Here is an 18,549-nt window from a genome sequence, read left to right on the forward strand (position 1 = left end):
TGTTCACTTATATCTCTATTTTTCTCTTATAGGCACTTATCAGTTTAAAACTCCTGAATCAGCCCCTCCAGGTACACCAATTGGCAGGATCAAAGCAATTGATGCTGATGTAGGTGAAAATGCAGAAATTGAATACAGTATCACTGATGGAGAGGGCTTAGACGTGTTTGATGTCATCACCGACCAGGAAACACAGGAAGGAATTATAACTGTCAAAAAGGTGAGATTTTGTTCAGTAACCTTTTTCTATTTTCAAAGTCAGGCAAAATATCTTATTATTATGCTCTATATTGCAAATATATTACATAATATTCTTTTTATAAGTGATTACTGTCAGTTTTTATTAGTGGTTACTGAACATTGGCACTATTATAAACCTTCTTTTGACACATGTTCAAACCTCTTTTGTGTTAGGAACCTTGAATAAACATCTGTTCTTAGGCAGGACTGATGGGTCCAGGGTACTAAGAATAAACTAATCAGGACCATAAAAATAAATAATACATTGCTAGTCTATAGTTTCACTAGCCTATGAGATATGGTTGACCACAAACTACTTTGAAAAATCTTATGGTCACCAAACAAGAGCAAAGTACTTATGTATCTAGGCACTTATATCCATCACAATACCACCAGTTGAACATAAAGATGCACTTCTGTCATTTTGTATTACATTTTCTTTTATCTTTTATTTTGTGTGATAAAGGAAAAAAATGACACAGTCCAAAGAATGATAGAAATAAGTAACACATGCAATTCAAAGAGTGTGATGCAGATTTGAAGGCAGGTTCTAAACTGAAGCTGGAAAATCACTGCTCTGCTTTTGTGATTGGTTCAATATGGGTTTCTTTTACTAGCTAATGATCTAAAACCTTTTCTGCTTCTTGTAAGTTTGCTGCCCTGCCTCAGAAATATTAATGCTCCTGGCTTCAAGTAACAGGAATTTTGAACTCTCCAGCTTTGAATTACATGTTCCATTATCTGAAAACACACTAAAACATGTTTTGATTCTTATCAGACCAGCATCTTACACCATAACACGATTAGTAAACCCATTAGTGAACATTAATGTTTTTTAGTCTCTAGTACCTTATACCTTATCAGATACAAACTGAATTTTATCTAGTAAACTGAATGATTTTCAGTAAAGGATTAAATAATTGAGTTCATGATGAGACATCTCCTTTTGTTAATCTCCTTCCAGTCTAAAGAAGTCAAGGGTAGCTTATGAAATTCATTTTTTTTAAATCATGAATCAGATACTCGTCCTAAGCAATTTGTGCAACAACTTTCATTACTGTCTTTGTTTATGAAGGGACCTGAGGTGGGCGTTTTGCAGAGCTCCTTAGGATATCATTCAAAATGTTTCATATTCATGTCTGATAAAATTTATCTTCTGTGTCTGTTCAGTAGAACTGGGAATCAATCAGGGATCCTGTCATCAATACTCAGACATTTAATCTTCCTGGGCCTCAGTTTCTTCCATCTTTAAAATGAGGAGGAATCTCTGAGATCCCCTCCCATTCTAGATCTATAGTTTTATGATCCTTTAAGTGGGAGTGTAGTCTACAGCTGCCCACCCATGTGCCCAAGATGGGTTGGCCTCCTCATTATCAATGAAAACTGTGCCTGATTTTGAATATATGTTCCTACATTTCCCTTTCCACCTAGGATGCATAATCAATCTCTTCCTACTTAGGAGATGACCTTCAGGAACTACACGAACCCCATACGTTGAAAGGAAATGGGTTGACACCTTGGCACATTACATTTATAAGGAAATATTTTCTATGATATTTGGAAAGAATAGGGGCAAGGGAAATTCACCTGAAATAATTAACCCCATTAGTCTTTAGAACTTTCTAATTGCTTTATTTCTTATGATATTTTAAGCACATCATTCAGAAACCTAAGTTTCTTATTATTGGGTAGCTGCAATACAAATGTCAATTTTCTTCAAGGTTTTGGACTTTGAAAAGAAAAAACTGTATACCCTCAAAGTGGAAGCTTCCAATCCACGTGTCGAACCCCGATTCCTCTACTTGGGCCCATTTAAAGATACAGCCACAGTTAGGATCATGGTGGAAGATGTCGACGAACCTCCTGTGTTTGGCAAACTAGCCTATGTCCTACAAATAAGAGAAGATGCTCAAATAAATAGTACAATAGGCTCAGTCTCAGCCCAGGACCCTGACGCTGCCAAGAATCCCGTCAAGTAAGCAAAATCCTGTTGTATTGTCTCTCTGTGATTGATATCCTTATCCCAAATCTGCCCACATGTTTTATTTGAGTATACCTTCTGTTCACAGGTTGAAAACAATAACAACAGCAACAGAAGGCATAGTATCTGTGTATAGAATTGGGGAAAGGAAGAAGTCTGATTTAAAATTTGCCATACAAGAAAATCAATATGATTTGTCTTGTACCTCAAGTTTTTCCTTATTCATAAATACTTTTAGATAGGTCAGTAAATTAGAGTGATGGAATCATGCACTAACAGAGGTAAAATGAACCCTGAGCAAGCATCTAGGCTGAAACCTCATCTTTTGGCAGTGGTCAGAATAATCTAATGCTTGAACCAAATTCTAAGGGTTAAGTAACTTCCTGGAATTGTGCTAAGTAATTTAAATGTGTAAAGGAATAGAGGTAAGATACAAGGGAATCATGTAAAGCATTGAAAGGAGTAATATGCTATAAACCGTTTTAGTATCCAAATGATAATTCATTCTCTAAAAATATCTCACTTAAGGAAAGTCTAAATTTAAAGGAATAATAGAATTCTGAAATAGTAAACTTATAAAAATTCCAAAATAGTCTATTTGAAGACATTGAGTTATACTATTCTTACATCTAAAAGGCAACCATTAAGATCCAAAATCAAAGGTTCAAATTAAACTTTGTTTAGTTATAATAGCGCTGTGGAGAATTCCATGAATTTTTATGGCACATTAAAATTTTAAAAGCTGTTTTAACACTTATTAAGTACCTACTCCATGCAAAGCACTGTATTAAGTGTTGGGGGAAACAAAGACAAAACAAAAACAATATGAATGCTTGCTATCTCACTTGAAAGTATAAATGGGACTTGTATTACTTTTTTTTCATTTTTCCCTTGGAAACTAACTTTAGGGTTTTCATGATGAATTTTCCTGACAACCTTCCCATTTTCCTGTCCCCTACCCTAAAAACCTTAAGATTACTGCTTCCCGAGATAGAAGGGGATCAGTAGAAAAATGTGTCCTAAGATGAGAAAGTATGAGGAGAAAAATCAGTATGTATATATATATATAAAACTAGATTCTGGTGCCCATGACAAATCTAAATATACCCCATCTTTCTTAGTAAAACATTGATGAGACCAAATGCAGGCTTAACTGGTTACATTACACATATGGGCAAATAATTATTTCCCAATTTATTAATTTCTCATTTATCAGTCAGTAATTTGGTAGCAAAGATAAAGTCTTTTAGTCATCCAAGTTTTGGTTGATATGAGGCAAATTTTTATATCTATGCTTTTTTTTGTCTCAAAAATTCCATTTTTACCTCCAACATTGTCCCACAAGAAATAATCAGCTAACCAGATCTGGTCTTTTGAAAGCTAATTATGAGGTTTTCCTCCAGAAACTGTCCCTTGGTGCATTGGAATGCATCAACATTGATTGTCTCTAATTTGACCTATAGTTTCGGACATAGTTGTCTTCATATAGTCTCCCCATCAGCTTTTGAGCTCTATGGGAGCAGGGATTATCTTTTGCCTTTCTTTGTATCCTCATTGACACTTAGCACAGTCTCAGGAACATAATAAATGCTTAATTAATATTTACTGACTAACCAACTTATATACACTGTATTGAAATATATGTTAGGGCAAGATTGGTTAGGAAAGTCAAGTCAGTATTGATATTTATGCTAATTCTCTCTCTCAAAATGTTGTCACGGAATTATAACCTTACTGAAAAAAGAATGATTTTATACTAAAACTTTTAACTGAAACCCCCATTGAACTTCCATGAGAGAATCTTCTAAAACACTTTTATTGAAATGTACTACATGGGGCAGCTAGGTGGCGCAGTGGATAGAGCACCGACCCTGGAGTCAGGAGTACCTGAGTTCAAATCCAGCCTCAGACACTTAATAATTACCTAGCTGTGTGGCCTTGGGCAAGCCACTTAACCCCATTGCCTTGCAAAAAAAATGTACTACAGAGAATTCACACAAAAACTCACACTTTACTGACCCACAAATTATCTTAGCTACTAATGATATCAGATGAGAAGCTACTGAAACTTAGGAAGCTATAGAGTACAAGACATATTCAGGCTGTACCTGGCAGGAAGATCTGCCAGAGCCTCAAGTGTCTTGATTGCTAAATTTAGTAGTAGTAGTAGTGGTAGTAGTAGTAGTAGTAGTAGTAGTAGTAGTAGTAGTAGTAGTAGTAGTAGTAGTAGTGGAATCTGTAATTAATCTTCCTGGATGGATTAGTAGCTATCTTGATGTAGAATATAATAATGGTGGAGACTGAGGAGAGAGACAGAAAGAGAGAAAAAGAGAAAAAAGAAAGGGGGGGTGGGGACAATAGAAGTCCTGTCACGTATGTATGTATATATACATATATACATATATATGTATATATAAACAAATTTTATTATTTCATACTTTGGACTTAATTAACAATTTTAAAATTCTCCACTGAAAAAAATCTGTCTAGTGAGGAAGGACAATAACTAGACAGCTTTAGTATTTCAAAACTGATTTCTTTCTCTTTATGATCAAGAACCACATACATTAAAAGTCCCTCACCTCTTTACTAACATTTTGAGTCTGAGAATCATAGATTTTGGATATGGGAATGATCTCTAATCCAACTTTTTCATTTGATGAATTTTGCTTGTTTTGTAAAATCCAAGGCAAGGGCTGGGAAAAAACCAAGAATAATTAGGGAAATCTTGTATGTGTATGTGTACACTAGATATTAAATATAATGACCAAAGTATCTTAACCTTGTCACCTTTCATGAGCAAGGAAATACTTTTAGATATCTTTTAGCATATGCTACTGAATTTTTAAATATTTACCCTTTCATTTATTGCAAAATGGAAGTTATTTTATGCTAAATTTAAAAATGATAAAAACTACATATTAAGTTTGATATTTTCATACTTGCTTTTAGTAAGTTTTGATCCATATATGGAATCAATGCCAATTTAATGAGATCTAATTTAATCATTTTAAATAATAAAAAATACCAGTAAAATGAGAATAGAATTCCAATCCAGTTCAATAGAACTATCATTCAAGGACTTGGCTAATTTAATATCTATTTTTTCAGGTCTTTAAATGATAAAAATAAATTCTATCAAGAAAAAATTATCATTTATGACAAAGTGAGCAGTAAATTGTGATAGCTAAACTTTTCTAGCAGGAAAGTTTGGTCATATTTACAACTAAAGCTGTGTATCGTGAACAATCTTCCAATAAAAATAAAAATTAATTTTTGTTTGACAATTATATGGAAGTAAAATTATCATTGAGTACTCATAAGAGTTTAATGTGAATGAAATAAAATTAATTAAACAATAAATTATTTCATTTACAAAACTAGTCTCATATCTATCTAGTCCATTATTTTAAAATATTTTCTGTAATTTAAGTTTTAGGAAGCCATCTGAAATAATCTAATAGTCAAGAAACAATTTTTAAGTATCTATTATGTGCAGAGCAATAAAATTCTAAGGAAAATACAAAGAATAAGTAAGACACAATCTTGCTGCTCAAGGGGCTTCCATCCATGTTCAAACCTAAATATAACATAATTGAGAATGTGCTAAGTGACTAAATGAAGCATCGAGTTTCATGAGATAGGTGAGACAAAGATCATGATAGATATCAGCAAGAAAGGAACATTTGATCTGGAAAAACAGGTCGTATTTGAAAAAAGCATGTTCTTGAAACAGAAATAGTAGCAGTAAACATATCAAGTACATCAGAATGGAATGTGTTTTGGTCCAGTCTAGTCTGGTTGCTCTGCAGGATACATAAGGGGAAAGATAATGTGATAAGACTAGAAAGATAGACTGAACTAGACTTCAGTAGATTTCAGTGTCAACCTTTGCTCTTGATACCATCAGGTTTCCTATATCTGTCTATCATCTATCTATCTATCTATCTATCTATCTATCTATCTATCTATCTATCTATCTATCTATATCTATCTATTTATCTTTCTTTCTTTCTTTCCTTTCTTTTTCTTTCTTTCTCTCTCTTTCTCTTTCTTCTCCTCCTCTTCCTCCTCCTCCTCCTTCTCCTTTCTCTTCCTTTTTTAATTTTAAATTCACAGAACAAAACAAGCATTCCTATTAACACTTCCTGGAGACAGTTTTTTATATACTCAAAAATATGCTTTCCTTCTAAATAACAAAGATAATCAAAATGTTGTCTTAGTATTGTTTGCAATTCCAGCAGCATCTCACCTACCTAGGGATATCCAGGAATATCAGATATTCGGAATGTAGCCAAGAATGTAAAACTGGAAAAGGTCTGAGTGGCTTTTGAGGAATCAAAATAACTGTCAGAAAACCAATTCACTAAAACCTTGTATCAGTTTAGAGTATTTTGAATCTGGAGCAGAAATTAGGAAAAGTCAACTAATCTAATCATTTTCTTGACTAGATATAAAATCTAGAGGCACAGATGGATGAAGTGATAGATGAAGAGTCTCTGGGTATTATGACTACTAGCCCAAGACTTTGTTATTTCCAAAATATATTTCCCATTGTTTTAAATGTAGGAGATACTTTCAGGCCCTTACCTAGAACTTATGTATTCTTGTTTTTATCACAATACAAATCAGTATGGTCATCTGATTTCTCAACCCATGGTGGATTAAAGCAGAAAATTAGATAAGGGAAAAGGGATAGTTAAAGAATGATAAAGAAATCTTAACCCACTAACATTAAGGAAGATAAAAAAGTATAAAAAGCAAATAACTCCTAAAGTTCTGTCATCTGGACTATCAATATAGAGAAAAATAAACTTAGATTCTACTATCAATATGTACTGAGGGTATCAATCAGTTGTGTGCCAAAATTCATGTTTCATTATCATCTCACACTCAACATGTCTTAGACTGGAACTCATAATTTTTCTTCAAAATGCAATCTCTTCCTCATATTGACCTATTGCCCTAGATCACATTTTTCATTCTCATAGCTATTGAATCTTGGTCCACTTTTAATGCTCTATCAATTCTTCCTTTGTATTGTGTCTTTCCATATTTCAGGTCCCCTTACCAGTACCTCTTATTTTCTTAAAACTGAACCATATAAAATCTCTTCTTAGCTAGTCCTCTGACTATATCAACTCTTCCCCACTATATTCTATCCTCATTGACAGAACTATTTTCTTCTAATTCTATTTAAACTGATCGCACCTTAAACCCCAAAGTATTTGGTAACTCCTAATATGTACAGGATAAAGATTAGGATCATTAGTTGAAAATTCATGGACCTCCATGCAATGCTTGCCTTAATACAATGCCAATCCACTTCTGCAACTATCTCTCCCTACTCCCTAACATGAACAACATGATGTAGTGGGGGGAAAGAGCTGAATTTAGAATTAGGAAAATTGGGTTCAAACTCTTCTTTTGATATATCTTGAGTGACCTTGGGCAGGAGACCAAACTTCTCCTAGTCTCTATGTCTTCATCTATAAAATGGTTAATAATAGTACTGCTATATAATACCTATTGACATAGAGAAAGTACTTTTCTAATCCAAAAATGCTAAACTTATGTGAGTTGTTGTCAGTATTAGTCTTCTTTCCAAGATATAAAATTAACATATTATCTCCTGACATTTTCCCTATTCCTGCATTAGTACCTTTACTCCTTCCATTTCTTGCTACCTCAAATACCTTTCTTTACTTACCCACCCTTACTTAACATTTCTTCGATGCACAGTTCAAGTGCAGAATGCTCCATGAAACCTTCCTTTACAACACATGATGATTCTGTTCCTTCTTTTGAACCACTATGACACTTATTCCTTACTGGTTTACCACTTAGCAAGCAAGCAAGAAGCATTTATAAATATCTACCATGGGCCAGACACAAAGACAAAAGTGAAATATTTCCTGCCCATGAGGAGCTTACATTGTGCACCAGGTGACATATACATATATATTGTGTATTTATACATGTGTGTTCATGTATGCTTACATGTGAGTCTATATGTAAGCATTTATATTGTATGTACTTACAAATATGTGTGTGATGTGTGTACATGTACATTGTGTGTGTGTGTGTGTGTATATATATATATATATGTATATATGAATATTCAAAATAAAAGACAAAAAGAAGTGGGAATGAAAAATGGAGTGTACTGCTCCCTGGAGAGAAATCATGTAGAAGGTTGTTTTTAAGGAAACAAGAAATTGAAAAGGAGATACGTTCCAGGCATAAGGAACAATTAGACAGTCAATAAACATTTAGTAAAATTAGTATTATGTGCTTGGCACTGTACTGCAAAGTTCTGGGCAAGCAATACAAAATCATGGAGACAGGAGATAGGATATTATGTGAAAAATAACAAAAAGGCCAGTTTGGCTGGACCAAGAAAAGGATAAAAGGGAGTAATTCATATTAAGATTAGAAAACAATTAAATTGTGAAGAGCTTTAAAAGCCAAAGAAGCTTATATTTGATCCTATAGGCACCCAGGGAACTCTTTGACTTTCTTGTGTAAAGAAGTTAATATTAGGTTCAACATTTATTTAGGAATATTTATTCAACATGTATTTAGGAAAATAATTTTGAAAGTCACCTGCAAAATGGATTGGTAGGAGGAGAGTTTGAGGCTATTGAAAGAGATCAGGTAAGAATCTAGATTAGAGTGGTCACCAAATAAGTAATGAGTTATCACAGATGTGATAGATATTGTAGAGGTAGAAATGATAAGATCTGTCAACTGATGACATTTATGTTGGATGAAAGAGAATAAGGAGTCAAGAATATGCTTCTGTGCTATTATGTATTTTAGTTCACTTCATATATCTATATTAACTTATGTTACAATATAAATATTTCATATAAATGTGAATTCAAAAATCTAACTCATAGTCTAAAAAACAAGTTCACAAAAATCATTTTTATGTTTAGACCAATAAAAATTAGCAGGAAAAGATAGAAAGAATAATTTCCTTTAAAATTACCATAGAACTTATAAAATACTTGGAAGTCTATGATTCAATACACATACACACATATAAACTATATAAATGTAACTACAAACAACTATTCACAGAAATAGACCAAAATAATTGGAAAAATTAATAATTACTCATGAATAAGATGAAGCAATATAAAACATCAATACTGCATAAATTAACTAATTCAATGTCATACTAATCAAACTACAAAGAATTATTTTGTAATTGTGCAAGGACAATTATACAAATAAAATGTAACTGTAGAACTGGAAAAAATATAACAATAAAATTCATATGGAGAGAAGAAAAGTCAAGAATTTCAAGAGAAAAAAAGGAAAAAACTAAATAGAAACAATGAAAATAAATGTGAAAAAGGGAATCTAGCAGAGCCAAATCTCAAATTATGCTTCAACATGGGAATTATTAAAATAATTTAGCATTGGTTAAAAAATTGAAATCTACTAGAGGAACAGATTAGTAAAGAAGGAACCAAGCACTTATGCTATATGCTTTAATGATTTCCTTTGACTTTCACAACAATCCTGGGAGAAAGGTGCTATTATTATTCCATTTTAAAGATGAGGTAAGTGAGGTAGATCGAGTTTAAGTTAATTACCCAGGGTCACATAGTGAATAAATGTCTAAGGTCACATTGGTCTTTCTGAATCCAGATCTAGGATACTATTCACCCTAGCACACAAAATACAGAAACAAATGTATCTAATGCCCAAGTATTTAATATACACAAAACCCCCCATTATTTGACAAAAAAAATTTTGACAAAAATCACTGGGAAAAATTGAACAATATAAAAGAAATTAGCTTCAGAATATCCCTTCATATCTTATGGAAAGATGAGCTCAGTGACTCCATCACCTATGTTTAAAAGGTCTCATCATTAAGAAATTAGAGAAATGTGGGGAAGAAATTGCCTATCAGATCTGTGGATAGGCGTTCATGATCAAAGATGGAATAGAAAGGATCACAGAAGATAAAGTGGATGATTCCTATTTATGTCCAATTTAAATGGTTTTGCACAAATCTAATTAAAGTAGAGTTAAGAGGGAATAATTAACTTGGAAAAAAAATCTTTGTAACAAGTTTCTCCTTGATAAAATCTCATTTCCAAGATATATAAGGATCTGATTCCCATGTATAAGAAAAATTCTTCAATTGATAAATGATTTTAGAACAATTTTCAAGGGAAAAAAATCCAGCCTTTTACACCCATGTGAAAATGTCTCAAATAACTACTAATTAGAGAAACGCATATTGAAGCAATTCTGAGATACCCCGGGGCTCATGCCCATCAGATAGATGAAGATGACAAAAAAAGGAAAATGATAAACTTAAGAGGAGTTATAGGAAAATAAGCATACTGATGCAGATTTATGTTGATGGATCTGTGAATGAATACAACTCATTTGTATATGTTCTTTCACCCAGCTATACCACCTCTAGAACTATGTCCAAAAGATATCAAAAAAGAAAAGGTCTTTTATGTGTAGAAATATTTATAGAATCTCTATTTATAGTGCAAAAAAAAGGAAACAGGGATACCCATCAGATAAAGAATGCCTGAATAAATTGTGGTACATGAATATGATGGGGAACTATTTTTACTATATGAAACAAAGAAATAGATGATTTCAAAAAGATAAGGGAAGGCCCATTATGAACTGATAATGAAGGAATTCAGCAGAAACAGAACAAAGATTTTTACTATAATATAAATATTTTAAAAATGAACAATTTTGAGAATTTTTACAGACTGATAAAGAATGAAATGAACAGAATCCCGATAGCTTTATTATATATTATGTGGGATAATACCCACAACACTGAAAACAAGCCTTTTTGAAAGCTGTAAGAACTATGATAAATACATTAACCATTTGTGATTCCAAAAGACCAAAGATGAAACATACTATGTATTACAGAGACATGATAGATTGAGAGTGCAGAATTTATATGCATACATACATACATATATGTGTATATGCATGTATATTTGTGCAACCATTGAGAGAATTTGTTTTGCTTGACTATGCATATTTGCTATAAGAAATTTTTTTTTAATGGAGTGGGAGGGAAGTGGCAGGGAGTGAAAATAGATTGCTATTAATGTTTTGAAAATAGAGAGGTTGGGTGCTGCTACAGATGTGAATTATATCATGTACCTTCAGATGATTCCACAGCATTATTAGTTATATTTAACTCCTTTACTTCGTTAAAAGATAATTTTTCACAAAGTAGTCATGAAATGTAAATATTTGTGATGCAAAAAATAAATGAAACTTTTTTTAAAAGCAGCCTAAAGAAAAAATATATGATAGCTATTTTCAAGTATCTGAAAGATCATTACGTGGAAAAGAGATTAAATTTATTTTGCTTAGTCTCAAAGAGCAAAATTGGTGGCAGGAGGGGGAGAAGAAGGATTGTGCAAACTAAATAAAATTAATGTGGATATGATAAAAGGAAAAACTTCCTAACATATAAAACTAGCCAAAATTTAATGATCTGCTTCTAAAAATAATGGAGGCCTAGGCTACTTCTCCATATGTAAATCTTCCAGACTCCATACTCCTTGGAGTACTTAAAAGGTTAGTGACCACTTATCATAGATGCTTTAGGATTCTTGCTCTGTTAAATTAGATGGTTTATGAGGACCCTTCCATCTTTGAGATTTTATAATCCTTTTGGGTAAAGATCTTGTTTTATTTTACTCTGTACTCTCAGGTCCTAACAAATCATGTAAGCACTCAATATTTTAAACTCAACTTATGATTCCTCAGTAATGATTCTTCAATGGTGCCAGATAAATGCCATTATTCTAGTACACTTGATAATTCTTGTTAATCAATATTCCAGAGACTTTGCCATATAAAAATGAATTATTAAAATATTAGTTTTCTTAAAATAGCTTATTGGAAAAGTCTTATTAAACATTGTAGCCAAATGTTTTAAAAGTATATTGATTGTGAAAGACAATTCAATGACTTTCAACTCCATGATGTTTAATATTGTCAAGACATTAAAAGTTCAGGTAGAGCAAAAGTTCTGTGTTTTGGAATCACCAAAACAAAAATACTGTTCTCTCTTCTAAGTTTAAGATCATACAATTATTAAATAGGTTCTTTCCAAATTTCATACAAAGGGCAAGTCATTGAAATTATTTAAATTTTAGAGTTCACCTAAAATTATACTTTAACATGATATTAAAAAGTTATGAGTTTAGAAAAATATTAGAAAGTTGTTTGAAATATTTCTCATAATGTGAATCTATATATACTCTGAAATAGGAATCAACAATAAAATATGCTAGATACCTTGTGGTAATTTTAGGATATATTAAAATAGCAGTTAAGAGAAAATCATTTCTAAATTCTTCTCTCCATTTCAGGTATTCTGTAGATCGACACACTGATATGGACAGAATATTCAACATTGATTCTGGAAATGGTTCCATTTTTACTTCTAAACTTCTCGACCGAGAAACATTGCTGTGGCACAACATTACTGTCATAGCAACAGAGATCAGTAAGTCAGATCAAAATACTACACAGATGCCTCTCATGTCAGGAAGTCTTCTGGCTAAGGACTTGTTGAAGAACAGTTGAAAGTTGTCATAGTATAGGGATAATCCTACTCAGTAACTCTTGAGGAAAAGAAACAACATGAAAGATAATCGGCAATGATTTTTTTTTCTCCCTAAAGCATTTCTGTTTATATGTGGAGAGGTAGCCTAGGACTTTCAGTGAGAGGAAAATAAAGTTCTGGGCTTTGAAATCATCAAAACAGAAATGCCTTTGTTTCCTGTGATTTACTTGGCATACCTACCAAGATATTAAAGATAGGACTGAAGAGCAGTTTCTCACACTATCATATTATTTATTTTATGTACACAAATAGGTATTTAATTTCATGTCTTAGTAGTCAAGCTATTAATCATTTATATCTGCTACTACTTCAAAGCTTCAAAAAAGTATAATATTTCATCAGTGTGGGTATTCATTTTACTCCTATAGAATTAAATCTTTCCATGTCTTATTAGGGATAGGAGATAAAGGAGAAAATAACATTTATTAAATACCAATATACCAGGCACTATGTTAAATGTTTTTCAAATATCTCATTTGATTCCCCCAGCAAACCTAGGTCAGTGTTACTTTCCTTATTTACAGTTGAGGAAACTAACATAAAAATTAAATGATTTGCCCATTGTCATACAGGTAGTACTTGAGGCCAGATTTGAATTCAGGTCTTCTCATTCCAAGTCCAACCCTCTATCTACTGGTATTCTTGAGTTACCATAGCAAAAACTTCAACATAATGAAGAAACATCATTTTAGTATGGTTCTCCATATCTCACTACCAAGACACAGTCCTTTGATAGTCCCCTATTCACCTTCCTTCCTCCCAATAGGGCTTGGACTATTATTGTTTGTTCTCCTGTGACCATAGGTTTCCTCCATGCCATGATCCAACATTTCCCAAGTAGGAAATTGTAATCATATTCTCCAGTAGATCTCATATCTCATCAGTGGGGGCTTTCCAACATACCTGCTCACTCTGCAGAACTCTTTATGTCCTTTAATAAATGTGAGACAACCCTCCCCTCCCTTTGCAATGTGCTGAATTTCCTTTTTCAGTTTTTTCCTGACTCTTCGAATAGACCAAAAGAACAAAAAAGTTGTCAACTGGTCATCTCATTTTCTCAGCTCAATAACCAGTTTTTCTTTTTTTTATTAATCATTTATTTCACAGTATTCTAGTCTTTGGTAACCCATGAAACAAAGAGTAGGAAATCATATATATGAGTGTACATGTATACACATATATGTTATGTGTGTATATTTACTTATATATTCATATTTACTCATCTATTTCTTAATTATGAATACATTTTAATATCAGTATTTCTCCTCTTGTAAGAAGGGGCTTCTGTCTTTTAAGCAACTTTAGTATTAAAGAGATCATTATTTCATTTGTCCTGTGGCACAGCAAGTATGGGATGAAAATCATCAAAAATCAATCAGAAAACCATTGTGAGTAACAATGACAGATTTCATGAAATGCGATCCAAAGGGGAAACTTCAGAGAGAGTCCTTGAAGTAACATTAATTTGCAAAATGTCAGTTATATAATGTAGCTTTAATGCAAGGAACAATGCATGACAAAGATGAAAGTCTAAAAAAGTAAAACATTGATTTATTAATTTTTTTAGGAAAGAAGGCTTTTTTTGAGTCAAAACTTTTTTTTCCTCATTCCATCTAGATGCCTCATTTAAACACCCAACACATATAATATTATAGCATGCAAATGACCCTGAGTTTTTCCTCCACTGTACCAGTGGAGAACAAGTTCTAGGAGGTCCTACTAAGCTGAAAATGCTTTAAATATGCATCCAGTGATGTGTCATCTGAGAACCATGGTATCTAGATTTGGAAAGGTCCTTCACCAGATAGTTATAAGGGGATGTAGTTTTCAGTTATGGCAACTTTCTGTGGGCATCTACCAACTCTGGAAAGATCATGAGACCTCTAAGTCCTTGATCTGCAGTTAGGCAGACCTGAATTCAAATGTGACTTTAAAGTGCTATATAAATGCTAAGAAGAATGATAATAATGATGATGATGATGATGATGTATTAGTGGAAAGTCACAGATTTACTGAATCCAAACTAATAGAAAACATATATCCTTGAAATAATGAAGTATGAAACTTACTTAATTTTAGTTTCCACTCTATGAACTTATCCAGAAAATCTTAGAATAGATTTCACCACCCATATGTTACCAAACTTGTATTTCTATAGAAGAGGAAACTGAGTCTCCAAGAGACTTAATGATACCAATTCATCAATAAGTACTTCTTAAACATCAAATATGGGTCAGAGCACTATACTAGGTGCTGAGGATACAAGAGCAAAGTTTACACAGCTATTTAGTAACAATAAATAGAATTAAAAATTCAGATTTCCTGGTTCCTAGACCATCCCTTTTCTACTAAACAAATCTTATTTTTAAAATCTTAAACATTAGGAATTGTTTTCTATTTTAATAACTAATAAGATTTCTAGGAACTGTTATACATATAATAATTATGAAATGTTAAAATTTCATCTGGAAAAGTAAAAGAGAATTTGAAGGCATGAAGGGACTATAAAAGTCATCAGATAAAATCCCTTAATTTTACAGAAGAAACTGAATGACCAAGAGGTTACATGGCTAGTTAGTGATGGATATAGAACAGACTCATTTCTTCTATCCTGGTCCAGTGTGCCTTTCACAGCATAAATACAATAACTGATCCTCCAGAATTATCAAAGGAGTTTGTATGCTTTAGGTTTTTCAGACATCACTTTTTATTATATCTTTATTCCATGTAAGCATTTTGATAACCACTAGGTTTTTTTATGACTCCCACATAGTTTCTCATTCTACTTCCCAATTATATTCTATTTACATGCTTTTTTCTAGATTATATTGCTTTACTTCTTTAAAAAGCCATTCCTGGAAAATCCGCTATCTTCTGTTCCCTTTTTACTGAGTATAGGCTGATATTAGTTACTGTGTTTTCTACTTTCACTTAATGTAGGACTCACAATTAATTATTTTAAATTAATTAGCTAATTATTGTTGTCTATATTAAATTGATGATCAGTCTGATAAACTAAAGCTTCTTCTTTTTTTATATTTTACAGACAATCCAAAACAAAGTAGCCGTGTACCTTTATTTATCAAAGTTTTAGATGTCAATGACAATGCCCCAGAGTTTGCTGAATTCTATGAAACTTTTGTATGTGAAAAAGCAAAGGCAGATCAGGTGAGTATAGTAAAATAATAATGTTCAGTCAAATCTCATCAATTCAAAATCTTAATCAGTTTGGGTTGGGTTCTAAATTCTTACTTCTTGCTGTCTCCACTTAGGAAACTAATTCTGTAAATAAAAATCTAGAGAAGTGTACCCTACTTAAAAACTCCACATTCATTGCTTAGAAAGAATTCTGCTAGATAAACATTAGGTGTATCTATTCATTAAAGAGGGTAGTAGAACCCCTACTAGGAAAATATTTGTTGAATCACTAGGAAGAGAGGAAGGAAGGAAGGAAGGAAGGAAGGAAGGAAGGAAGGAAGGAAGGAAGGAAGGAAGGAAGGAAGGAGCCCTACAAAGGCTCCCAAAGCACATAGGTTCTCCTATAGGGATTAAGAACATGGGTCAACTGGAAATCATCCAGTGATCCTTAAGTGAAAAACCAAATTATGTGGTTGAAAAATCTACTGTGACCTCCTCAATACATAAGACCATCTGAGAGTCCAGACATAAATTTTAGGTGGTCCTTTTTATATATGACATACTGATTTTTTCCCCAGAGATCCCTGTTCCACCCATGTACTTCTTGAAGTTCCAAACAAATTTCCTCTGGGACTAACAGGTTCCCAGAATTTCCTTCTGGGTTGCTGCCACTGAAAGGACAATATGACTGTAATTCCAAACCTACCCTCAGTGATATGTGTGTTCCTTCAGGGGAAATGTAAGTGATCCTGATTTCAAGTTTCATGGTTCAGCTTAGGAGAATCTAAGATAAACTTCAGTTATGACTCAATAATCTCCAAGATCTTAATATCCCATGATAGAATTACTGTATAGATAATTTGTGAAATATAAAATCCATCTATAGAAAATGATCCTGCTCATTTCAGGGGGAACTCTGAGATGTTTCCTAATCCATTAAACAGTTTAGTCCTCTTTCCAGGCTTCTCCTTCTCTGTTTTTCCCATATTCCAGCAAGATCTCCTTTCCTTTCCTATAAACCCTGAGCAGTTGCTTCAATCGGCCCTCTGCCCCAGGGATCTATCTCACTGATCTCTGAAAGCAGTGGGAGGGGCTTGACAACTATTCAGACAGTCCTTTCCTCCTCAATCTAAATTAGAGAGATTTCATAAGATTCCTTATGAAATAAGTTCTTCCTGCCAGTATAAAAAATTATGTCAAATTTTGCAAAATCAGACCTTTCTAAACCATGGAAGGTGGAGGAAGGATCTAGTCAGGCTCCTTTCCTTGAGATTTGATTGCTCAGGAAAGCTGCTGAACAGACTTTTCTCTGCCTTGGCAAATAGCCTCAGTTCTAGCAAGTAGTAAAATATTATAGTTTGATAGATCAAAATGATAATGTTTTAATGGTTTTTTTAACCCAAGGATTTTCCAATCACCCAGTCCTTTGAATGCTGCAGATTCCCCATCAGTCTGTTAAATCCCATCATTAATCTCTACTGTTCAGTACAAATGGAGATGTCATGCCATCCCAGGCAGAAAAGCAATATAGCAACTTTATTTCAATTGTAGCTGATCCAGACCTTGAGTGCTGTTGACAAGGATGACCCATACAGCGGCCACCAATTTTCCTTCTCCTTGGCTCCTGAAGCTGTTGGTAGTTCGAACTTCACCATTCATGACAACAAAGGTAAATTAATACAAATGGCATTCCAAAGGTTGTCCTTTTAGCCTTACTCAGTTTAATAATAATATGTTTTTTTTTTACTTGCCCATTCTGCTTTCTGGTTTCAGACAACACAGCAGGAATCTTGACTCGGAAAAATGGCTACAATAGACATGAAATGAGCACCTACCTCCTGCCTGTGGTGATCTCTGACAATGACTACCCAGTTCAGAGCAGCACAGGAACCGTGACCATCCGTGTGTGTGCATGCGATCACCACGGCAACATGCAGTCCTGTAATGCAGAGGCACTTATTCATCCAACTGGACTCAGTACTGGTGCTCTGATTGCCATCCTCCTGTGTATCATTATACTTCTAGGTAAACTGCTTCTCTGTGGGTCCTCTGTCCTAGGGCTGAGGGGGGACATGTGGTTATTTTGAAACATTAGCTTTTGCCCATATGCCCCATTAATATATACATCCTGAGAGGGATGAGTGGAGATGGGTAATGGAACTTCAATGATGAACTACTTTTGTTTGACTGCCTGTGGGAGCTAAAGATAAGAAATAAGTGATTGCAGTATATTTCTTCCAAAAACGCATTTTTCTGAGACGAGTAGGTTATTAACTGATTTTTTTTTGGGGGGGGTTCTATTTTCATTTCCTATTTAGCAAGGTACTTTGGACTTGGGTAAAAAAGAAATGGACTAGGAGATAGAGGTTTAAGTCATAGCTCTGCTATTTATTTTGTAATTTTAGTCAGTCACGTAACCTTTATGAGCCTGAGTTTTTTCATTTGTAAAATGATGATTATTTTACCTGTAGCTACCCACCAAAAAAGGTTTTTGTGAAGATCAGGGTATTTTATAACTATTGAACAGGAATGTATAAAT

The 18,549-nt window shown here is 33.3% G+C and overlaps 1 protein-coding gene across 2 annotated transcripts in view; it reads left to right on the plus strand.

Annotated features, from left to right (window-relative positions):
• CDH6 (cadherin 6) overlaps positions 1-18,549 on the plus strand; it is a 167,910-nt gene that overhangs the window by 130,221 nt on the left and 19,140 nt on the right. For both annotated transcript variants that reach the window (XM_074208328.1, XM_074208331.1), the window contains exons 6-11: positions 33-220; positions 1,962-2,215; positions 12,616-12,752; positions 15,919-16,040; positions 17,562-17,679; positions 17,784-18,035. In XM_074208328.1, the coding sequence (XP_074064429.1) occupies positions 33-220; positions 1,962-2,215; positions 12,616-12,752; positions 15,919-16,040; positions 17,562-17,679; positions 17,784-18,035 (1,071 nt within the window). The remainder of the gene's footprint in view (positions 1-32; positions 221-1,961; positions 2,216-12,615; positions 12,753-15,918; positions 16,041-17,561; positions 17,680-17,783; positions 18,036-18,549) is intronic.

This window comes from Macrotis lagotis, chromosome X (genome assembly GCF_037893015.1).
Source record: "Macrotis lagotis isolate mMagLag1 chromosome X, bilby.v1.9.chrom.fasta, whole genome shotgun sequence".
Lineage (NCBI taxonomy): Eukaryota > Metazoa > Chordata > Mammalia > Peramelemorphia > Peramelidae > Macrotis > Macrotis lagotis.